This window comes from Polypterus senegalus, chromosome 11 (assembly GCF_016835505.1).
Source record: "Polypterus senegalus isolate Bchr_013 chromosome 11, ASM1683550v1, whole genome shotgun sequence".
NCBI lineage: Eukaryota > Metazoa > Chordata > Cladistia > Polypteriformes > Polypteridae > Polypterus > Polypterus senegalus.
In genome coordinates, this window is record NC_053164.1 from 54385139 (window position 1) to 54411178 (window position 26040).

The window sequence follows — 26040 nt, forward strand, 5'->3', positions numbered from 1 at the left end:
ATGGGGACACAGTTGGACACTTGTTTATGGCAAATTTCGCACAATCATTAGGAAGTTTTTCTTTACACGGAGAACCATAGACATTTGGAATAAGCTACCAAGTAAGACTTGATGTTTTTTAGTAGAATTAAGTGGATAGGACTGGTAAGCTTTGTTGGGCTGAATGTCCTGCTCTTGTCTAGATTGTTCTATTTTTTTTAAATCTAGGATCAGAAATCTTAGCTGGCTTGTCCATCACCCTTATTGCATGCAATGTCAAGATAAAACTATAGGATCTTTCATACATATTTCTCTGCTATGCCCTAAAATAAATGCTTTCTGGAAACTCATTCATAATTCAGGTATGATTAATAAACAGTTAAGAATATTTGTTCCTGTTACTTAAGTTATACAGTAGCCCCCGCAAAGTCGCGGTTCAGAGTTCGCGGCCTCAGTCATTCGCGGATTTTTCCTTATAATCTAACTAATAATTGTTAGCGGAAACTGCAAATATCCTCCGTGATTTTTTATGCCTTTTTTCGTGGCAATATTGTACTGTAGGGAGAACAGGAAGCAACCATAGAGGAAAACACGGCTTGGGATGGTGAAAGCAGCCAATAGAAACTGCAACTCCCAGCAGTCCCTGCAGTGGCTCGGATTGGTCTTCTGCTGAGGGTGCAGGGGCTGTTGGGGTCAAAGGATGTCAGCGCGGCTTTTAAAAAGGGTGCCAGTGACCATAAAAAAAAAAAGTACGTCTTTGTAATTTGTGTTTCAAGTTCCGGTCTCTCTGCCTGCCTTCTGTTAGGTTACCTGTACTTATTTGTTTTGTCCTGGATCGTTTCATGGCTGGGGTCTGGATTGTCTGCCGACTGCCTGTGTACATGAGGACTGTAAGTGGATTCATGGCCATCCTGCGAAGAAAGGAGCGCTCCTGAACCCATCCACCCATCTTCACCATTTCAGGAACCACCAGTAGGACTATCTTTACATTCCCATTCAACGTGCAGATCTCTGGACTATCTATTTTCATCATTACATTTTATCCATTGTGGTTTTTCATGGATTTATTGTATGTGTGTTTTTTTCTGCTTTGTTATATTTAATGTATAATCGCTGTAAGGGGAACGGGGTGGTATCGTTGTTTTAATTTATTTAATTTTTTATTATATTTTCATTTTTTATTACACTCTTTATTTGCTGTTTGATTATCGGTTTGCTTTGCTGTTGTCTCCGTTTGTGAGTGCGTGCGGCTCGGGTCAAGGCTGGGTGCCTCCCTGGAATCTCCACCATAAAAATAAATTCCCGTCTTCTCGACGTTGTGAATGTTAGCGGCACCAGACCGCTACAGCGTTATTCATTTCTCCTTGCTGCTGATTGACTGTTGCTCTGTAATGCATCTCCAGCCGAGTGTTCTTGTGTTTTCCATTTTGTTCTTCTTAAAGCCCCAAGATGCCACCGAAACGCCTTCCACCTTCTAAGGCTTCTGGCAATGAAAACGCGCTTGTATGAATTACAGTACATATAGTGGTAACATTGGTATTTTACATTCTAGCACTGCGGGATACATAGCAGTACAGTACTGTACAGTATACGGGTTTACCATTACATTCTTTTTTTTAGGTAATGTATTAAGCTGAGTTTGAAATTAAATGTAAGTGTTTTGGTGGCATATTTAAGGTTTATACTATAAAAATAGGCATTTTTTTAACCACATCCAAAATTTGCGGTTTTTCACAATTCGTGTGTGCTCTAGGAACGTTAACCTCCGCAAATTTGTAAACGGCTGTCACAGGGATGGAAGTTCTAGTGTGTTTATGCCCTCTACTCAACTGTTCAGATACTGCAGAGGCTTCACAGGGGTTTGGGAAGTGGGGAGGGAGGGGTCGATGGTTATCTTTTTGATTACAGTTATTGTTCCCACATGAAGGTCACATTTCATATCTTAGAAATAATCAACTCTATAGATAGCAAAAATAGAGAGAGGGAAGAAAAAACATGTTATATGTAAGTGATAAAGGCACAGAATACGTAAACTTTAGAAGTGTGTTGCAATCTGTAAAATTCATCTAAATGATGTGATATCTATCACCACCATATTCAAGCAAGTCTCTGGAAAATAACTTTTTTTTAAATTAACATACTTGCTAATATATCCTGAAGAGCCTGGATATATGAAGAGAATGTTAAAAATCATTTAAAAAAAAATACAAAAAAATAAAAAATATATATAAGTTGACATTCTTTTTCTGGTATCAGCCTTCAGAGAATCTCAATTATGGGTTTCATTCATATATATCTCAAACTGTAACACAACGCTACATATTAATGGTAATGTTAAACACAAGAAATAAATGTACAATAAGTATGAACATGACTGCAGAAATAAGCAGTTGCTTTAAATTTTCAAGAGAATTACTTCTAAAATATATGATATATATTAGGAGCTGTAATATCTCATTAAAGTACTGCAATACTGTAAAGTCATACACTCACACACACACATGCGCAAACACACACACACACACACCCACACACACGAAACCTTCATTATTGTTCTGACTTACATCTATGACACAGCAGATGGTCCAGTGACTCAGACCATTTCTTTGCTTCTTCAGGACCGGGTCTAAAACAATGAGGAAAGGTTTATTAACTAAAAATGTAGAATTCTATATGTGGTTATTGCAAAATATACAATTTCACATCAGGGCATATTTTACCGTTGACTGAGAATAGAGAGAATGCCTGGATAGCACGAGATAGACCTCAAACTTCAATAGATGTCCGGCAAAGTGAAAGTGTAAATTACACTCATGTGATATTAGGGCCTATTTTTAAAAACATTTATTCTAAACAAAGTGCCTTACAGAATGAGATTTATTACAGCAATTGCCAACAATCTTTGTAAGCTAGAGGGATAGAATTCATGGGGGAAAATGTCAGAAGCAGATAGTCATTCTTAATAAATATTAAGAGACGTATGTTATAGTCTAAATGTGAAGGGATAAAGTGAAGATTTGATCGATACATTGAAACAAGCAAACAAATATAAACGTTTTTAACATCTAACAAAATAAAGCATTAAGCATTATGTAAAGCACTCAAAATGTGTATAGCAGGTCTTTACAACCTAATATGTTCTGGACTGACACTACAATACATCTGTAAAACACTGGTGTGAATGATCGCTCATCACTGATAGGTTGTTTTGATATAAGAAAGGTTACAGATTAATGGAGGTCATTTAGATTCATGTGGATGGTTTGGCTAGTTACAAAGGCAAAAAGTCCCAACATTGAGTCTTGACTTTTTTTTTTAGTAAAAGTGAATGAAAAAAAAGGTTTTCTACTTTAATGTAAAAAAGCAATTACAATTGTCTTTTTAAATTGTAACTCCTTGGAATTTAAGTGTATTACCAAGATGATGCCTGTTTTTATAACTTTCAAAAGGTGTTGACTGCTTTCTCATCTGAAGAAAGGACTAATTCTTTTTTTCACATTCATTAGAACAGTAAGGTGTCATGTCAGTGGCTGAGCAGGAAGGACAGCTTTAAGTTGAGAACAGCGTGCACACAGAATTGCAAGACTTTGAGAGAATTCAACTGACCAGAAGTTAAATTTCTGCCAGATTAAAGGTTGTATCTGGTATCTTTTCTGAAGTGAAAGAAATATAACACAGGTTTTTATTATATCAATTATTGTTCTGAGGATACAAGAAAAAAAGAAAAAGCTCACATGATTATTATTGAATGGAAGCTATAACTAACAAGGCAAAAGAAGAAATTAATGATTCACCACTAGAGATTATGATAAAAAAAGAAATATGCATTCTAGCAAGGAAGCAAAGATGAATAAAGTATTTCTGGATGAGTCTACAATCTGTCAAAAGCAGCTTTTTTAGAAGAGCAAAGTGGTGTTGGCACAGTGACACATACACAGAGGAAAGGTGGCAGATGTGAAGAAACACAAAGTTCTAGTGCTCGGTGAATCAAGCCTTCTGTTACTGGGAAGCAATGCAAGATAACATCCAGCTGATAAGACTTTCAATGCAGAAGTGTCTATTTTTATTTGTGCCATAGCACAAAGCATGCAAACAACAACACTCACTCATCAGTATATTTTAAGTTTCTAACATTCAAATACAGTGAAGTAATATACTTAGCAGGTTGAGTTTTTTTTCTTATTTGTTTGTTTTCTTTGCAATATTTAAAAAATGCATTTTTTTAATTATTTTTTTAATTTGGCCACCTCTCTTCTATAGCAGCTTTCTGCATTAAAATAAAGTAAGGGGTCAGAACCAGAGGGTATTTTGGGAGCATCTTGTGGAAGACAGGAACCCAAACCAGATGAGCTATCAGTCTACTGCAGAGCACAAATGTCCACAGGCAGTTCCTAACAAGTATGGAAAATTAATAACTGTATAAATGAATAATTAATATTATAACCATGAAATTAAAAAAACAGATGTCAACAATGTTTGAAAGCATACTTAAACAATCAGAGAACAAAAAGTAGCCCTATGGCATATTCAGTCATTAATACACACATTCCTTTTTCCTATAGAATTTAATGCCACTGTATGTTGCTTTGTGATTGCATGACAACTATTTCTAGGTTTCCAACAAGCATTTTAGCTTTTAAGAGACAGGTTCTATGGACTTGCTACATACCTGAGTTCACTGGTGCTTGAAGCCACGGGAACCTCACTACGTTTCTTCAGAAAAGCAAGTCGACTTTTTTTCTCTTTTCTGCCAACAAAGAATATACAGTGTTTGAAGTCTGCGGTGATCATTGTGTCTTTACAGACTCACTGAGAAACTGATTTGTTAATGAAAGGTACTATATTTATTTATTAAGCACTTTAAAAACAACATCAAGGCTGACCAAAGTGCTGTACGATAAAAACCCAACATATATCAGACAAACAATAATCAAAGGGTAAAAGAAACATAAACACATAAGAACTGAAGAGATTCATAATAAAAAGTACACAGATAGTCAACATATCATACTGGGTTATAGGCCAGGGAGTAAACGTGCATTTTTAAATAAGATTCAAAGACAGCAAGTGAAGGAGCCTAACGTGCAATGGCAAATCGTTCCAGAGTTTTGGAGCTGCAACTGAAAAAGCCAGATCACCTCGGAGATTGCATTGTGCCTTACGAACACGTAAAAGCATCTGGTCTGCAGACCTGAGAGAGTGAGATGGTACATAAGGGTGCTATACTAATGATGATAAAGGGTACTATATAATGATTTTCAACCATAATCTATTACACTTAACATGGATAATTGTAAATACACAGAAAACTTGGCCAGTTTTGTCAAGAGTCATGACCTATTGTATATACCGTACTGTATGACTTAACATCCCCTCAGCATTAACAAGGCATGGTCCTTCAAATTTAAGTCAAATGTTCACTTATTATGAGGTAAAAGTCAAAAAGTAAAGGCCACTTACCCTTTAATAGTGGAAACTGTTAGTGAACAAAACAATACAGTTTTATAAATTTTCTGCATCATACTCTCACTGCAAGTTAATGTACTTCTTGTATAGTTCCACTAACTTCTTTATTCGTTGGAGCAAGAAGCTTTTCAGGTGCTCCAAAATCTCACTGCTTCCAGGTACTTATCATCAGAGATGTACCTGTGACTGCGTAAAGCCTTTTTAAAAGGACCGAAAATGTGAAAGTCGCATGGTGCTAGATCACACCTCTAAGGGGGACGTGGAAGACGTTCAAACCACAGCTATTACATTGCCTTCACAGCTGCAGATGCTCCATGGGGATGTGTGCTGTCATGGAGCAGGAAGACCTCCTCTTCTTTTGTTGCAAATTGGTGAATTCCAGCAGATTTCACTCCTTCTGCCCAAAGAAATCTCACTATGGCACGCTGTTAAACAATGGTGTAGTCCCGCAGAGAAGTGTCCATTTTCATCTGACCTTGGCTTCAACTAGACTAAAGGCAGAGTGCTGCACTTTGTGTGTTCAAACTAATCATAAACCATTATATGTATTATGTTAGCTTTTATCCATGATGATTACTATATAATTTTCACATAGCCTTTGCTTTTTGATTTAACCTCATAATTAATTTGCTTCGGGTATGAAATACAAAACTAAATTATGAAGAATACGACACAAAGTATGCACTATATCTGAATATGAGAATATGTAAAAAAAATTACAACCTTCCTTACAACTCTGAGCTAGATCACCTTCAACATTTATTAAATGCTAGAGTTAAATGCTATGTTAGAGTTTATTTTTCTTAGTTGAATTTATTTTCACACAATTTCTGTGCACTTATTCACACAATGCAGCATCATCTGTTAGATACTGAAGACATGAACCCACATGGCTGAAATAGCATTACTAGATTTGGTCAGAGAACCCAACAGTAAATGCAAGCAATCTTTTAAATCAATAAAGTCTTGAGGGGCTCAACTTTCACAGTGTTCTTATTTACTTATGAATGGGTTTAAATAAATGGGAAATCCCTTTACAAGTCTTTATTAAATAGCAGTATAATATACTTTAATGAAACATATGGTTTATAAACATTATACTTTACATTGAAAAAATATGCTTCCAGAAGCTGTGGTTCATAAATGTATGCATGGAAGATCTCCTTCAGATATGCAAATTACATGGTCAGCATGTCACACTCATCACACTTATGACTGCTCTTGAAAGGTCACATATTGACTTAATCTTTTTTTTTAAAAAAAAAAAAAAAAACCTTAATTTGGGCCAATCACAGGAACAAATACAACACTGAAGGGGTCAACTTGTTGATTATTGTGAGGCTGAGTGGTTATCCTACTATTTTGTTGAACATTTTAAACATACAGTTGACATAATGAAAATCACAATGGGAGGATCAGCAGACACAGTTCATCTTTTATCTTCACAGAATAGTCCAACAGTCTTCTGGATTTGCAGAATGGTTAAATCCATGCAACATTTTCAAATGCCAAACACCCAGGAAAATGAGAATCAATATGAAAAACCTATGTTTGCCTCCTGTAAGTTGTATTTTTTAGTTTGATGACACAATGATATGTTTTAAGAAGATTCTCTCACTATTTACATTTTTTTTCCTTTTGAACAGATCTTCCTGGAGCCACTTTATCACACAAAGATATTGATGTAAGCTGATAGCAGTGTGTGTTTAAATGTCATCCTGTTGAGTTCCTTCTTAGCTAGGTGTGTCTCCAATAGAGAATGTTTAGTATATTTCATATGCCACTGCCATAAGGAGCAGTTATGTAATGATGGTTGTGTCAGAGATCATAGGTTAAGCATATGTATAACTCCATGCCATGGCACATAGGATTCTGAATAAAAGCATTATTCCTTTGTTCTTATTTTGGAAAAATAATTTTATATGTAATATTCTATACAGAGAGTCAGTGAATGTAATAATACATATGTAATATTCTATGCAGAGACACGGGGAATACAAAGACTGCAATAAATTCTGCCTTTGATACATGAGTTACAATTAAGTATTTGCTATATTAGGTTGTACTACAGATGTATTACTATGATAGAAACTTAAAAGAAGAGGATTAAAATAACATTTAGTATATACAGTATTATTCTCATGTCAAAAAATGAATATAAACTGAAGATAAAAGCATTAGCAAGACTTCCATACCTGTTCCCATCAACTGTGTCCAAATCTGTTTCCATACTGGCATGAAGGTTCTGCAATTATAAATCACACTTTTATTATTTTATTAAAACCAATATCTAAATGAATGTCCTTATTGAGACCCTTTTCCATAAGATAAATAGACATATATATCTATGGAATATTATTGATGTCAGCAGACCTAAAAGGTTGTATAAATTCAAACAGCTGAAAAAAATGTACTACTGGGTTGGTTAAGAAGCTAGCACTACTGCTATATATTCAACCAGTGTCTGCTTGTTTTTTTCCTCTGGGTGCCTTTCTTTCCTAGCAAACCCTAAAAACTTACATTTGGTATAATTTGACTCTAAACTGGTTCAGTATGAGTGAGTATGTCATTAAGTTGATTGCCATTTATTTAAGGTCTGTTTCCTTCTGCGTGGTTACTCCAGTTTCAACATACACTCAATAATGGTGTCTGTTAGGTTAAGAAAGGTTATTAAAACTACACCAAAATCTTCAAAAAGATGAACACCTACAAAATCTGGTGAGATGTTTAGAAAATAAATGGAAACCAGCCCTTGATAATATGCACTTTTCCCCAGTGTATGTGAGGCATGGTCTAACTGAGGTCAAAGCTGTACATCATACGCATCCCTCCTTACCCAGCTTTCCCAAATGCATCCTGGTCCTTGGCACACTTGTGACCAATTGTAACTACATCATTGTGTCACATGTTTATTCTGGAAGTGTATAATCCTCAGATCTTACTTGGATAAAATCTTTGCTAATTTATCTTATAATCTTGAACTCTTAAAAGAAAATAACTCCTTTCTGTTTGGGAGATCAGGGAATAGTTGAAAAGTAATTTAGAACCTTATAGGCATATATTAAAGATATTAGAGCCAAAAATTATTCAGTTTTACTCCATCTTCCTTAAAACTGCATTGCTAACTTTAAACCGCCTTTGTTATTATATTGAAGTTAAGCAATGACTGCGTTTAAACAAAATGACCTACAGAGCCTCCTCAGTACCAACTGTTGATGAAAATGAAATGAATGTCATTAACCTCTTTCTGATGAAAAGAAAAAAAAATGTAAAAACTGAATTTATTTCTCTTTCGTATAAATGAAGCTGTACTTAATGGAGTAGCACTTTTATGGGTGTTCATACTATTCCAGCATAATTTATTGCCAATATGATTCATACTTTATAAATTGCACAATTACTAAAATATGTTTGCTTATGGGATGACTTAGGAGGGTGTCCTGGGTACAAGGTATTTTGTATTTTAGCTACTATTAGTTGATACTGATAAGCTCAACTGTACGACTATTGACATAAGAGAATTACCCAACAGAAAAGCAGATTGAAAAGTTAAATATTTGTATGAAGCAATAGATTACAACCCTACTGCTCTGTGCTACAGATTAATCTCAGTTAATAAAAATAATAATCTTTTGATTACCAAATAGTTTAAAGTTTATTCATTCCTACTCATAATTTCTTTGTTAACAACTGCCCTTGACTTTCCACAACAGAATCCCTGAATGAAGACTCAGTTTGTCTCATAGAGGTTGAAAGTGTAAGAATTTGACACTGCAGTTTAATTTAATGGTGAATGTGGATTGTGGTTACAATTTAAGATTATTAATGACACGTGGTGTATGATGTACGCAGACATCAACAAAACTGAACAAAAAGTGAACAGGGAATAATACATTGCCTAAATGTTAAATGACGTTAAGAGTAACAAGCTGCCAAAAATCCATTTCCCATCTCCTCTGAGCTTGGTTTCTCTTGACATGTGTAAGTCTGATTGTTAACTCTGTCCTTAAATGTCACAGCTTGCTCCACCTCTTTGTGCTAATGAGCTTGGAGCAAGAGGGAAGCCACTGCAAGTGTGGATAAGAACTCCAGAGGTCTCAAAGCCTGGTGTGTTTTCCTTTCAGGACAAAGCTGGACACATCACTCTGGACAAACTCTGAAGCATTTTTGGGTGAACCAGAGAGTCGGCTCAACCCATGAAGTTCATGAAGAGAACTGCTGCTTCCAGTCAAACCCAGTAAGGACAAGAAAATTATGGGTTGCAGCAGAGGTTGGTACACCAAAGATACCAATCTGTACAAAGAATACTCCGGGCATTACTTCATGAACAGCATGAGTTATCTCCTGCTCCCCTTACTTGCAATAGATTTTAATTATTCTGTTACGTTATATACTGCATATTGAATTAAAAAATGCTCCCCCCTTATTGGTTACCCAGGATTGTAGAAATCCATACAATAATCCCAAAAGTTATAAATAAAAAGGAACCAACATGTCTGAGATGAAACATTTGTGTGGGTCTCATCAAATCATATTCTAAGTGTTCCCTAGTGATCAGAAATAGAATGCCTTGTACAGGGCTTTAACCAAATTGTGTCATGTTTTTGCCATGTTCTAATTTTAAATGCAAACTAACCTGTGCAGGAAAAAAATCTTGTTTAATTTTGTGAAGTTAACTTGAAAACTTGGTATTCTACAGTACAACATATTTACAAAACAAGGTATATTTAAAAAAAAGAAAAAAAAAAAGTGAAATGTCACAGTACTTCAGTTATTTTCCTCTGGTGCTTTTAGCAGGATGGTCAATCCTTTTCTTGTAATGTTTCACTAGGGAAGGATTTTACTTTCACCTACATATATTATTGTATACACATTAAGTACACAACATACTGTACCATCATGCTAACCACTCATATACTATACTAAATTGGTAACAGTCTTACTCAAGTATCAAAATATAAAGTGAAAACTTTGGACGCGAGTATCAGTAGACTTTGCGCCCTAGGAACCAAGTTCCCCGAACAATTCTTAAACATTTTAATAATTTTTACTGCTCTGAAGCTGATCTTTCAGATCATCAAATAGGTCATTACGATAGCAATTGACGAGATGAATTCTTATTTAATTGCAGAATTACAGTATTTGAGGGATCCTCTACAGTGCCTGCTTCCCTTGCATGATTTGGCTCAAAAACTAATCAGTACATAGTCATTTCATAACAAGCTTAAGTTTTGAGTTTGGTATTTTTCCATACAGCTGTTTTAGCCCTAGACTGTCCTCAAGAAACTGTGACACACCCCACACACACACACACACACACACACACACACACACACACACACACACACACACATCATCAAGATATCAGGGTTTTCAGTATCAGGGGACCCTAAAACAAGGAGATACATCGAAAACCTGAGATCAAAATTTTTGACGAAGCTTTCACTCCTCCCCCAGAAAAGATAGGTTATAGTGAGGGAGGGCATAAAGCAAAAAACGGCCTTAATAGAAGAGAAGAAAACATACACAAGGGTGAAACTGCAAGTTGACATCTTTTCCTAGTTAAGGACTCGAAGATTTTAAGAAAAAAAAATTAAACACACTGCTGGGTTCACTGTGTGAGTAACTGTGTGTAAAGACTTCACTGACTGACATGGACAGTACTGTTTCTAATTAAAAGATTCATCCAAAACTGTTAGCTTTACTCTTTTAACTTATAAATGAACCAGCATTGCCATATGTTTCAGGTGAAAATACTAGAGTTTGTTTTGAACAAATAGAGAAAAGGAAGAGAACTTTTAACCCAAAGTATTCTTTTTTTGGAAAAATACAACTACAGCTGTAATTTAACATGAAAAATATCAGAGCTTTGAAATAGTTTATAAATTATTTTGGAATACCCTAAGTCTTATTTTTTCTTAACTTTCTGCCGTTAAGCATAAATGAATTTTGCATTTTTTTTTAAAATGTTGGCTAATAAAGTTTGTTCTGAAAAAGTACACTTTTAGTTATAATGGGGTGTTCAACACCATTGATGCTTCAGACACAGGCCTGGGAGCCATGCTAAGCCAGAACGTCAATGGTGTTCTCCCTGAGCCGGAAACCATTGGAGTCAGAGACCAGGTATGTGGTGGAGGAAAGGGAATCCCTTTCGATTAAATGGGCAATTACATAGTTGAGAAACTACCTCTTGGGCTGTGAGTTCACTCTTGTTACGGATCTTGCACCCCTACAGTGGATGGCTATACACAAGGGGTCGAATCTGCAGGTCACCAGGTGGTTTCTTGACATTCAACCATACAAGTTTTCGCTTATTCATCGTAAGGGTTCTCTCCATGCCAACGCTGATGCACTTTCTTGGGTTCATGACCTCTTGGTTAGGGCCGCTCGACCTGATGGGTCTGGGCTGGTGGGGGTCCTTGTCACACATGTGTGATTGGGAGGCAGCTAAAGGGCCTGAATAATAGTAGTACCACAGCAAATCAGGGGGTGGCAAGCTGCACCGACTTTCTCTCTCAATCCTCAGCACACCATCCACCGGAAATCCCGCTTGCTTCTGGCGCCTATGATGATGTCACTTCCGGTACCAGCGCTACTGATGACATCACTTTCAGTCCCGGCACAACTGATGATGTCACTTTCGGTCCCAATTACGTCACTTCCTGTCTTGGTCTTTAAAGCTGCCATCTTCCCATCCTAAAACCAGTTTTGTTTTGGAAATTTGCAAACAGGGCACAATGTACAGGTAGCTGCCCTAAACTTTATTTAATAATTTGTATGACACCAGCAAATGTTAACCTCTAAAAATGATGCAAGTCATTTTTATACTCATAACCACAGGTCATCTTCCTATGACAAATATCATTTTTCAAAAGGAGCCGTCTTTGAAGCCAATATTTTTGTTCAATTCAGCCAAAGGTACAGATATCTGTCATGGGATGCAATGTGAACACTGTCACCGACTTCCTGATTAAGGTACTCTATGCTGTCCGTACCACAGTAAAGCAATTTGTGGTGGCAGTTAGTTGTTGCAATTTATTCCACATAACAATGCATGAATGACATAGTGGATAGTTCTGCTGCTTTCTCACAGCTAATAAGTCCTGTGTTAAAATGACAAACTCAGTAGCATCAAAGAGGTTTAAGAGTTTGCATGCACTCGATTTGTCAGTATTTTTTGATATTCCAGTTTTTCCTCTTATATCTCAAGGATATGACTATTAGGTTACGGACATTGTTTATTTATAATGGCATAGTGTTAAACACTTCAAGAACTGGAGGTTTAACTTATTCAGTACAGTAATTTGCATTGGTTTGCTCCCACACTATTTGCTACATTAAATTGTCTCTTACAATAGTGAGCATTAGTATTGGTTTTCCTACTTAGATTTAGGCCATACTTTATCTTTAAAGGGTAACGGGCATTGCACCAATTAGCCTCTCCAAAGAGAACTCACATTTTATCAAATATCTATCAACATGACTTCAGTTTTATAAGGATTAACATGTACTTCACCTGTTTTGAAGACCCAAATAAGGACTTGAGCAAGTGATCCTTGGCTGCAGCCAACCTTCCTTGACAATTGTCTGAACGAACTGATTTAGATGATGTTGAAGTCCATCTACTGTCATTTTTGCCTTTATGAGTGCCATCCAGGACATCTGTGGGTCCCTCTCGTGCCAACTGGCTATCACTGTAGGCTCGAGACACTCCTGACAGTCCAGGTACACCAAGAAAACATCCTCCAGCAGGCTGATGCTCACTGACAATGTTAGATAAAGTTTCAACACTTAAGCTGTATTCCTTCTCAATGCGGACTATTGGTATATTTCCCAGAGAAGATGGCTGAGGTCCATCAGTTACTTCAATAAAAGGGTCTGTCTTCTTCAGACTTGTGCAAAGAAGGGGAGAAACTTCCTGAACATTTAGCAGTCCCGTCTTTCCAGTGTTCCATGACTGCTCCACGGAGTTGTCTCCCTCAACCGTCATTTGTTGGCATTCGGGTCTTCCAACTGATGTTTCATACCATGGGAAGATTTCATACAAGAGTGTGCCCTCTGAGCTGGACCTACGCATCTGTACATAAGGAATAATAAAAAGAAAAAAATATGATTGCAATAAATTAGATATGCATTTTCTTCTGCATAGTTATTTTTCCTTGTTTAATTTTTTATCCAATGGATACAGGATAGTATCATCCAATCAGGCTGTAGTGAATAAAAATTAATACAATTAATAAAAACAAAAAATTTAAAGAGTTATATGTATGTACTGTATGTATGCATGCATGCATGTATACATTTATTCTTCATCTTCTGTTTGTTTTGGAGCCACAGTAAAGCAGGATTCAATTCTAAAAGGGGAAACACTTCATTTCTGAATGATTACATGTGATAACAGTGTGATATTCAATGCCAACTCTGAGTCTATAAGAAAGGCACTCATTTATACTCCAACTCTACATAGCACAGAAACACAACAGAAGTTTTCACATAATGACAATATGTGGACATATACAGAACTGAAAAAAAAAAAACAACAATATTGTATTATATGAGCATATAAAATGCAAAATTTAAATACAATTTTGTTCATTAAAAAAATTCTAGATTACATATTAAGTTAGTACAAAACTTTCCATGCACTTGCATGGTTTTCTTTCTAATTTTATCACTTAAGGTTTACTTACGGAATCTACGGTACTGATTTAAGACATCTACCAACATCTTTTTGTGCAAATTGTATTTTCCCAGTGCTTGCGTTGGTTACTATTGGAAGTTCCCATTTACTTTCATGTCTAAAACATGCTGTTAGATTAAGTGGCATGTGTATATAAATCTGACTAGCTGTAGGTTAGAAAATAAATGAGAAAATGTTGAAAATAAAATTTAAATTGCATGAATCATTTTCAACATTTTGTTTGGTTGTTCTACTAAACAATGACATTTTTGGCAAAAAGCTATATATTTTTAACAATGGTATAGTAATGAATTTGTGAAATTCCACAACATTGGTCACCATTTTTCCATTATAGGAACAAGCTGAGCAGAAATAACTGATGTTTCATTGCTCAGTACCGCATTACAAGCCTTGCAAACTGTGCATACTTCAGAGAGACTTAGCAAGTACTTATAAATGCCAGTATTCTTTCAAGTTGCACTATTGTTATAAAAAATGTGCACTTGGTTATAATGGAGAATTAGCACATGGGACCTTTATGCAGACATTAAAAGTAGACTAATTTAGACATCAGTCTCTAAACTCAGTCCCTGCTTCAATGTGATTCTGGCAGCAAGCAAAATTCAAAAACTCATAATGCAGCAGTTTTGCCATTTCTTTGGAATTCCTAAGAAAGGACCAAAAAAACTGTAAATTAAGGGCGGTCAGCTAAATAACCAGACATCTTAAAGAATTCAAATTATTTTTCTGCCGTACAGATTAATTTGCCAAAGCTTTCAGTAGAAACAATATTTTTCTGCTTAAAAGTTGAGGGCACAGTTAGTGTTACAGACAGCATCTGATATGACAGAAGTTAGCAGAGTAAAAAAAATCAAAAATAATGAAGGAAAAAGACAGTGAAAGAAGGAACAGGTTTCCTTGTCTGTAACCAGATCTCCTAGACACCTGCCCTCAGCAAAAGGAGCACTAACTCAAGATAGGTTTTTAATCTTGCCTAGTAATCTCATCATGTTTCAGGAAGTAAGTCTACCTCCTACTAAACAGATGGGGGCAACACGTCCTAAAAGCAACATAAAACACCTGAAAATTATTCAAAGATCCATAAATGCACATTTTCCTTCCTTCACGTGGGAGACACCTTGAATGGGTAAAGCATTCAGTCAATGATGCTATCTGGAAGGCTAAGAAAACTAATTATGAGGTCTTTCTATTTGCACATATTTAACTAACTTTTTTGGGGCTGTGAAAAATGTTTTTTTATTTCAGAATGTCAGTATCTAAAAAGCCTGTCAGATTCTGTGTAGACGGTGCATTTCTCTATTCTAATGACTAACAGATCAACACACCATTACAAGGCTGTCAGTTTCCCTATGGGATTACAGTAAAATGTGTTCTCCTGCAATATGCTTGTAATAATGAATAAGGGTTCTTTTTGTTTACAGTTAAGGGATGTGGGAACAGGAAATTCAACACACATTCATAGAGCTGTCCCTAAGCTACTGCAGTGTTGCATTTGCATTGTGGTTAAGGTCATTGTTGGAAAGTGAACTTTTGGCCTGCACTAGATCCAAAGTGCTCTGGAGCCAGTTTTCAATAATGGATATCTCTGTTCTACCCTCAATCCTTATTAGTCTCCCAGTCACTGCAGCTGTAAAACAAACCCACAGCATGATGCTGCCATGACCATGTTTCTTTATTGGAATAGTATTGTGCCTGTAATGAGCCCAGACATAATACTTAGAACAGACATGATAAACATGTGCAGCACATCAGGAAAGTCAAGTCTATGCAGTACTTCTTGGAAAATTACATTATTTGTTATGTTAGTGGAGTTTCCTTTTGCAACTCACTTATGAGAATGCCAAAAAAACTGACCACAAAAGAAAACGCTTAATGATAATTTGATGCCTGCTATTCTCCGAATTTGGCCAATTGCCTTATTAATAGTAATGTCAAAGCAGTCACACAGGGAAACAATTATGTTTAAACTGGAATGGATATTACAGGTTACAAAGGGAATTTGGTGAACCAATAAGGATTTCATCTTACAGCATCCAATTACAAGATCACCATCTCATGTTGCTAAAGCATTTTAACTTAAAAGTTTACAACCCCCATATCCTCTCCACATTGCAAAAAAGGCAATCGCTAGGATAGGAGGAGAATGCACCCTGGCTGCCATGTCCACAATATTTTTACTAAAACTATATGGGTGTCTTTATGTATGCATCTCCAAGTATATTCAGTAAATGAGAATTTACTCATGGGAGAGAATAAAAAATACAAATGTATTATCCTTTTTCAGCAATTCAAAAGATGAAAATCAACAACACTACTCACTTGTCACCATCTGAAAGTTAAATAACATGTTGAGAATTAAATTTCACTTAGACACACCTCTGTTCTTTATTTTCAGATGTGTTTTAATAATTGAAATTGAAAAAGAAAATATCCTTTGTTTGACAAAGTAGAACAGGACTTCATATGCTATTCCAATCTGCCCCTACCCTCCCAATTAAGGTCACTGTAAAAAATGTATAAATTCCCTGAACTACTTAATTTTCTTACACATCTTATACTTCATCACTAAGCATTTTTCCAATAACTTAGGTTTTTGAATTGCTTTATTCATGTAAAATAACTAGCTGAGGGACCAGGTGGAGCCAGGTACTGTATACATTTTCTTATACAAAAACACTGAACTGAATTAACACTATACAAGAAGCCACATTGTTTTGCTAAACATTTAGCTAAATTGACACATTGTTTAGCTAAATACATATTCTGTATACTTATGTCACTGATCTAGAGAGGGTGCTCCACAAAGGAGGTCTTATGTTGATAAAGCTTCTACTATCAGGGAGACGCTACTTAATTAAAACCTAAATTACATTAAAAACTGTACAGTGCTCAGCAATGGTGTTATAGAGATTTTACATACACATGTGTAGATTCATTCTGTACAATGACCACAAGATCAGACTAATCTGTCAGAGTTTAACTTACTATCCATGAATTGGTCACAATGCACCTTGACTACTGCAAATCCATATTGCCAGGGTTACTGGCACGTATTGTCATGCCACTACAGATGCTCGAACATGCAGGTGCACATCTCATTTTCAACTGAGATGAGTGTGTGTTACTCCACTTCTCAGGTCACTCCACTGGATCCCAGTAGCAGTGCACATAAAATTTAAGTCATTGATTCTTAAAAGAGTAGTCAATAGTTCAGCACCTACTTTGAGACCCCCATTAGGTCCAGTACTCTTATTCAGATCAGCTAATGCAAAGAGTGCTTAATGATACCATCTCCAAGTTAAATTAAATTTTATTTTCCATTAATTTTATTAAGTAAAATAGTATACAACTCAAGCAGATAAAATTTGCATAAATTGTATAACAAATGACTTCAAAATCAATCTATAAAGGACACCAGAAAAATAAAGAAAATAGAAAAAAAAAAAACCTAAAAAACACAAAACAAGACCTCATCCACCACCTGAAAAAAAGAGAAAGAAAGAGAGCCAAACGCATGGAGCCATCATCTTTACCCTCCATATAAATGTTTTAACCTAAAAATTCTTTCGACTAAAAAAAAATTTTTTAGGAAGATCTTCAAAGCAAGAATTTGACTCCCCCCATACGCCACAATTTCAAATAATACAGAACGTCTGTTACCCACTGATTTATAAAAGGTGGTTTGGGATTCTCCTGGTTAACATTGATAAATCTGTATGTTAATATTGTGGTAAAAGCGATTACAATTTACTTGTTCCTATCCACTTTAAGCTTATCCGGAAGTACATCAAATATCTTGGTTAATAGGTTAGGAGTGATTGTGACACCAAGGTAGTCTGAGAAGTAATTTGAGATTTTTGTCCAAAACTATGTTAATTTGGGACATTCCCAAAACATATGGCCTAGTGATGCTGAAGCTAGATGACAGTGCTTGCAAGTTTGATCTTGACCTGAATACATTTTATACAATTTTAAACAATATAAAAGTGATTGCTTTAAGATTTTAAGTTGAATTATTGAGTGCTAATTCAAATGTTAATTGAAAGGTCCTTTTCCTAAAATACCCTAGGATCGTTGAAAGGAAAATTATTTGAGATGTTGTTTTAGTCTTTAACACTGACCAGTATTGATTCTGGAATAGAAATTGGTGAGAGGTGTGGAAATTCAGGTAGGTTTCTTTTAAGAAAATTTCTATTTTGAAGAATGGCATCATATTTTGATCTGGACTCTTTTCATATACTGTATAGCTTTCTGCTGGTGGAATGAACTACGCACATTTATCAAAACTGCTTTCTCCGTCAGTGTGTTTAACAAACATTTGAGGACTTTCCTCTTTTTGTTAATATTTTCCTCATTACTTTTGATTTCAGGTTATATTTGTAACTAAGGCAAGTTTAACTAGTCTTGATTTAATTTGATTTAATTTAATTTAAATTTAGATTGACACTAATTGAATGTGTTTTTTTAATTATTTCAACCAAGTCGCTACATAGTACTACAGAGTAACAATGACCTTGATGAAAAGCATCACCAAAAAAAAAAAAACACTCTTTATTAACAAAACACAAGATGCTGTGCCAACAGTACATTAAGCTAACAGCAAAAGGGTGAAGAATATTAAAAATGTCAAAACTATGAAACCAGTTTGCATGCAAATATCATATTGTGCCCTTAAAAATCAAATTGCACATTTACATACACTATATTAAAAAAATCACATTAATACTCATTATCTACGTCTCTAATAAGGACATGCTTAATAATCTTCATGTACTGAATTTACTCTATTAAAAATTAAAAGCCAATATTGCACAGTAAACATTGTTTCATCCAAAGTCAAAAATATATTCTAACTTCTGCAGAATATTTTAAGAGTTCAGTTATACTTAACCATGTTGCTTAAATGTTTTGTGGATTACTTTTCAATATTCAGTTGTTCTCCTGTACCAAATATACACAGATCACTGGAGAAAATACAAGGACCACATTTTTTTTTAGAATGACCCAATTAATGTACATTTTTAACTTGCAAAATACAGAAATTTAAAAGCTATAACATACACCAACTGGCTACTTTATTAGGTAATGAATTCCTGAACTAATGACAAACTCATGACAGCAGAGAATATTAACTAACAAACGAAGATTGTAACTGGCTATAAATATGGCATGGCATGGCATGGCATGGCATATGGTGGTAGACACACTAGCAGGAACATACTGTGGACAGCATCTTTACTAAAGTTCACATATAATTATGTCACCATAACTCTAAAAAATATTCATCAACAAATCAATCATTAATCACTGCTTAAATTAAATTCAGTAATAAACAAGGTACAACAATGGTGCTGAAAGAAATGTTTCTCAATGCACTGTCACACAGAAGGACAGACAATGACCCAAATTAAGTTTCATTGGTCTAATTCATCCCAACAGGCAGACAATATTGTGGAGAAACCATGAGTCCATGAATCCACCCCATACCATTTATGACCATTGTGCACTCCCTGTGAATGCTTGTGCGTTTTGTATCACACTTTTTCTAGATCAACACCCATCCCCATACTTTCCCTACTTACTTTAGTTTTGGCCACTATTTTGGCCCGATTTTGTAAAACTTTTCACACTAGGTAACATGCTTCAATTAGCATAATATATAACCAGATTAATCTGTTAAGTGATTCATCCAAAAATAACTAATAATCTTTTAATCAGTATTGTGTTCATAATGATTGTTCCTGCTTTACAGGATGAAAACAGCAATAATTCCACCATAATTGTGTGCTGATACGTATGTGAGCAACCAGAGGCAGTTGTGGAAAATCAAAAGAATGCACCCGCTTGGAATAAATAATTCAAAAGAGGTGTTTAACTTGTGTAATATATATTTTCTTCATTTTAAGAGAGACATGTTGTAACACAAAGTAAGTAAGTGATAATTTCAACAAAAACTATTTCTACTATAAATAGTTTGCATAAATCAAAACCGACTTCTCAGGATACTTTCAGCACTGTTCAGATCTTCTTGTAATTAGATTATACATTATACAGATTAGGCATAACCTCCTTTCATACATTGGTTATGAGCAGTGGTAAGTCTACAAGGACTGTTAAGTACTTCTATGTAACACATACATATTTTACATTTCTTTTACCTTATATCAAGTCAAAGTTGAATTTTATGTAGGCATATGTACACTATAGGAATTTTGCCAAACATATGGCATTCAAAAATTCACCTCCTTTAGCAACATTGTTGTATTTAACCATCTTGTTTTATCTGGATTTCTTTATTTTTACATACAAAGTATACATTGGATATGCAAAACATTTCCTCCATTGCACAAAGTCAATGCATCACCCTCTTGATTCGATTTAAAACTGTGTTAAACTCAAGTAACTGAGAGTCTCCTTCCAAAATAGAAATCCTGGAATAGACATGCAGTGAGTCAACATGCTCTTGAATTGATAGCATTTTAATGAGCTTCCATTTCATATTAATAATGCTGCTACTGCCTTCAGCAATAGGCATAATCACTCATTGGCAACCGTTAGACAGCACATTTAAGCTTATTTAATCCACACATGAGGCCGTTTTCTTCAAATACCCAGTTTGTTCTCTCCATTGAACAAGAATATAAACTCTGTATACACTTAACAGTGTTTACACTGTTCAGTCTGTATCTGTGCTAATTTCATTAAAATTATTACCTTTTTGTATTTGCAAAACCTAGTTCTGGCATACAAGAATGATGACTGCAGAACAATCTGAAACCTGGAACCATTTTTCTGGAGGTTAATATAAAATGTTCTGTACCAGTCTAGCAATTAGAAAAACAGCACAAGATTGTCAAGTATGTTATTAATTATCCTACCTAGACTACAGCTTGCAAACTTTGTCATAAAGTCTATTATCCCCAGTGTTTTAATGTCTGAGCAGAAACACTGGTGTTATTAATAATGCAGGGTCTATTTAACCGTCAGAGTTTGAAAAATGAGCACATCCAAAGTCTTTCACTTCCTGAACTTGCAGTAATTAGTCAATGAATATGAAAGGAAAGAAACCTGAATGGGACAATGACATTTCTCAGACACTACAGTACCTATAAAGTCACCATCATCACTATGAAATTAATATGCTTTCAGTTCATAAAAAGGACAATGTTATGTTTAAGTTCTGAAAGAAACTTTTGCTTATGTATGTCAAAAACTAAAATACAAATTCTAACCCCACCATTTATTACAAAACCAGCTTTACAAGAATAAAACATGGTGCATGGATGGATATTTATTTAATTACAATAAATGAAAGAAATATACCACCCCAAATTTTTTTAATATGTTACTTACCCCATGTGATTTGTAGTGGTGTCAGAGAAAAGTTTCCAATCACATATTTTCATGCAAAAAAGATAGAAAACAGTTAATAATGTAATGGAAAATAATGGTGACAAGTTCTGCCCAACTGCAAACGATGCAAAAAACATACGTGTTAAAAGAAAAACTCAGAAAATAAACAGGAAACGTATTCCCAAAATACTGTGCATTTGAATTGAAGACAGGACTCTTGACAAATGCATAAGGGGGAGAAGTGGATGTTCAATTCAAACAAACATTATTATGGATATCTGTCTTTCCTGTTTATTTTTATACACTATGTTTTCCAGAAATAATATTAAATATTTTAGCAAAAAATGCCCACATTTTGCATGTTTTTAATATACAAATGGATAATAAGCATGTAGATGATGCAACAAGAGTTGATTGTGTGTTCCTTTTTTCCCCCCACGGACATTTTTCACATCGTTTGCAGTTGGACAGAATTGGTCACCATTATATCCATTACATCATAAGCTATTTTCTCTCTTTCCAATTTTTCTCTGCCACTACTACAAACTACACGTAGTAAGTCACATTAAAAAATATATATTTTTGAATGAAGTATTCGTTTAAAGTTGATCTGAAACTAAATGTAAAGTTTTAGCTTAAAAACTTTGACAATTAGTCATCTGTTAAGATTTTTATGGTCATCAAAGTTGTAGAGTTCAGAGTCAACAGTTATTAATTAATATATGAAGAATTCTCACCAACATCATTTAGACATTGGAATGTGAAGAAACTGCTTCAGCAAATATATTAAATTCTGAAAATCAATCCATTACCTGTTTCACTTTTGAACCTGCTTAATGCACACTTGGACATTCTTCCCAATTGACAGTATAGACTCAGAATCAAGAAACCACATTTGGGCAACACTTAATAAAGTACTAGTGTCTATTTGTTCTTCAAATCCTGCAAAAAGGGGTTTGCCTGCAGATTTAGCTGCCCTTTGATGATGGTGAACAGTTAGTTGCTAAAACGCATAAAACAAAACCAAAAAGGAGGCTGAATCATGAAATCACCTGTTGAAATGTATCTGGAGCTTTTGTACTTAAGTAGTGTATGACATCACAAATGAGGATGTCACTAATGTGGGTGCAGCTCCATGTGTAAAAGCCCAGTCTGTCAATGATCTGCAGAAAAATTGACAGTTCCCTGAAATTCAAGAATATGACAATAATAAGTGTTACTGTTTTACCGCCCCATGCTATTATACCTTTTGTACGCTTGTTCATCTTAGCGTAGACCTTTCTCAGAAATCAAATCTGTAAACTGTAAAACTGATCTTTTTGTCATTTGTTGCACAAGCGACTTAAAAAGAGAGGGCTCATTATTGTATAAGAGGAGCTTCAGTGATTAAGATATTTTGACAAGGAACAGTTAATAAGATGATGTTAGTACAGTATGAATTCTAGGGTAACATACACATATATTTTTTTTTAAAAAGTATTTCTTCTGAAGCCTTTAATGCATATGGCCAAATGGTTTAACAAACATACCTAATAAAACCTGACAATCATATGAATATAAAATGACAGCTAAATTTGTTTCTCCATTAGAAATTCAAAGTCAGTTTTTTTTTTCTTGATAGCAGTACTTTCTAGTTCAACATATATCTTTTTATGTTTTAAATTGTTTATTTAGTCAAACCTGGAATTCCTTTCACATAATCATGGTTTCATTTATATGTTTCTAAGAGATATTTCAGTTTCTTTTTCAGTTTTTCAGCTGATCTGGATGTTAAGTCCTGACAAAATATTTGTAGATTATATCAAGAATTTATAAAAATGAAAATAAAAATGAACCATAAAAGCAAAAAGATCCCTTTCATAGATGATTTTAAATAAAGTATTGCACATCACGTATGTAGTTATGGGACACACTGTCCACATTTTTAAAGTGTTTGCATAAGTGTAAATGTCATATCCGTCTTAGATACTGGGAACAGGATACATAAAAAAATGTAAAAACAAAAACAATTAGATTACAGTAGAGTCTTGCTTATCCAACATAAATGGCCCGGCAGAATGTTGGATAAGCGAAAATGTCGGATAATGGGAGGTGTTACGAAAAAGCCTATTAATTAAATGTCAAACTGTTATAATTTTACACATTACGAACCTAATACAGTGGAACCTCGGTTCATGAACGTCTCTGGACACATACAAATCGGGTTATGACCAAAAAGTTTGCCAAACTTTTGCATCTGTTCACGACAACACAGTAGGTAAACTAACAAGCCAGTTTCCCTTTCGGTTTGTGTGCGCTGATGAATTCCGCAAGTGTTCAGAGCGAGAGAGACACAGGCAGGCGCGCAGACGCGAGAGAGAGAGAGAGAGAGAGAGAGAGAGAGAGACACAGGCAGGCCGCAGGTGCGCGCATGCGAGAGAGAGAGAGAGAGAGAGAGAGAGACAGAGAGACAGAGAGACACAGGCAGGCACGCGCGCGCGAGAGAGAGAGAGACACAGGCAGGTGCAAAAGAATGAAACAAAAGTACAAGTAGATAAGGGGTAAGGTGAAGAGAGGTGGCAAAGGCTAAGTAATAGACATAATGAGTTGTATGAGAGTTTGGACACTAAGGAGGGAGAAAAGGACTTGTACTGATAGGCTAGACAGAGGGACCCAAGTGGGAAAGATGCACAGCAGGTTAGGGTGATAGAGGATAAAGAATGAAAAAATACAAGTGATGAGGGTGTGTTGAGCAGATGGTAAGAGTACTTTGAGAGGCTGATTAATGAAGAGAATGAGAAAGAAAAAGAGGTTTGGAAGATGTGGAGATAGTGGATCAGGAAGTGCAATAGATTAGCAAGGAGGAAGTAAGCTATGAAGAGGATGAAAAATATTTAGTGGGATGTAATGAATGTCCTATAAGATGAATATTGTTTAGTGAATAGCCAAGAATAAAAAAAACACTTTAAGGAACAAATGATATTATGGCATTACATGCTTAACAATCGTACAGAATCATAGCAACCAACAAACAAATCAGTGAACATAGTGAAATTTAGAAAAATAAATGCTGCCAAAAAAAAAAACCCCACTTAAAATGGCAACAAGATTAGATCCCCTGACACAATTATTTAAAAAAAAAAATGAATATGTAATATTATTCATAAAATAAAAAAAACCCAGCCACATCTAGGGAATACACAATTCAGTGTGTTTCTTTGTGCCGGTCCCAAGCCCAAATAAAGAAAGAGGGTTTTGTCAGGAAGGACATCTGGTGTAAAAATTTGGCAGATCAATAAGCGGACAATTCATATTTCCATACCGGATCGATCCAGACCCAGATTAACAACGGCCAACACTGGTACTGTTAGGCTACAGGATTCTGGTAGAAATTGGTCTACTGTTGGCCGAAGAAGGCGAAGAAGAGGTGGGAGACATGTCCGGAGGCAGGAGGAGAGGAGGAATGTAAAGAGTGGAACCGAGGGTAAGATCTTTGAATGTTGGCAGTATGACTGGTAAGGGTAGCGAGATAGCCAATATGATGGAGAGAAGGAAGGTTGATACAGTATATTGTGCGTGCAACAGACTAAATGGGAGAGGAGTAAGGCCAGGTAAATCAGAGGTGGATTCATATTGTTCTATCATTGTATGGATTGGAAGAGAAATGGGGTAGGGGTTATTCTGAAGGAACAGCATGTCAAGAGTGTTTTGTAGATGAAAATTGTATCAGACAGAGTAAGGATTATGAAGCTGTAAATTGGGGGTTTGATAATGAATGTTGTTAGTTCATATGCCCCACAAGTTGGATGTGCGATGAATGAGAACGAAGTTTTCTGGAGTGACTTGGATAAGGGCGGCACGGTGGTCCTTCCTGCGTGGAGTTTGCATGTTCTCCCCGTGTCTGCGTGCGTTTCCTCCGGGTGCTCCAGTTTCCTCGCACAGTCCAAAGACTTGCAGGTTAGGTGCATTGGTGATTCTATATTGCCCCTAGTGTGTGCTTGGTGTGTGGGTGTGTGTGTGTGCGTGCCCTGCAGTGGGCTGGCACCCTGCCTAGGGTTTGTTTCCTGCCTTGCGCCCTGTGTTGTGGGTTGGCTGGGATTGGCTCCAGCAGACACCCGTGACCCGTAGTTAGGATATTGTGGTTTGGATAATGGATGGATGGATGGACTTGGATGAAGTGATCGACAGTGTACCCATGGGAAAGAAAGTGGTGATTGGAGTGGGTTTCAATGGACATGTTGGCGACAGAAAAAGATGAGACGACAAGGTGATGGGTAGGTATGGTGTCAAGGAAAGGAATGAAGAAGGTCAGATGATAGTGGTGTTTGTGAAAAGGTTGGACATAGCTTTGTGAAAACGTATTTTAAGAAAAGGGAGGAACACAGGGTGAATTACAAGAGTGGAGGAAGATGAAAACAGGTAGATTATATCCTATGCAGAAGTGTCAATCTGAAGGAAATTGAAGATTGCAAAGTGGTGGCAGGGAAAAGTGTAATTAGGCAGCATAAGATGGTGGCATGTAGGATAAAGTTGGAGATCAAGAGGAGGAGGAGAGTGAGGGC

The 26040-nt window shown here is 35.7% G+C and overlaps 1 protein-coding gene across 1 annotated transcript in view; it reads right to left on the reverse strand.

The window, feature by feature from the left end:
• The window catches only part of LOC120539002 (regulator of G-protein signaling 1-like), a 144231-nt gene that overhangs the window by 53980 nt on the left and 64211 nt on the right, over nucleotides 1-26040 (reverse strand). The window contains exons 2-5 of the mRNA XM_039768669.1: nucleotides 12962-13522; nucleotides 7641-7690; nucleotides 4649-4726; nucleotides 2544-2605 (exon numbers count right to left, since the gene is read on the reverse strand). Of these exons, the coding sequence (XP_039624603.1) occupies nucleotides 2544-2605; nucleotides 4649-4726; nucleotides 7641-7690; nucleotides 12962-13522 (751 nt within the window). The remainder of the gene's footprint in view (nucleotides 1-2543; nucleotides 2606-4648; nucleotides 4727-7640; nucleotides 7691-12961; nucleotides 13523-26040) is intronic.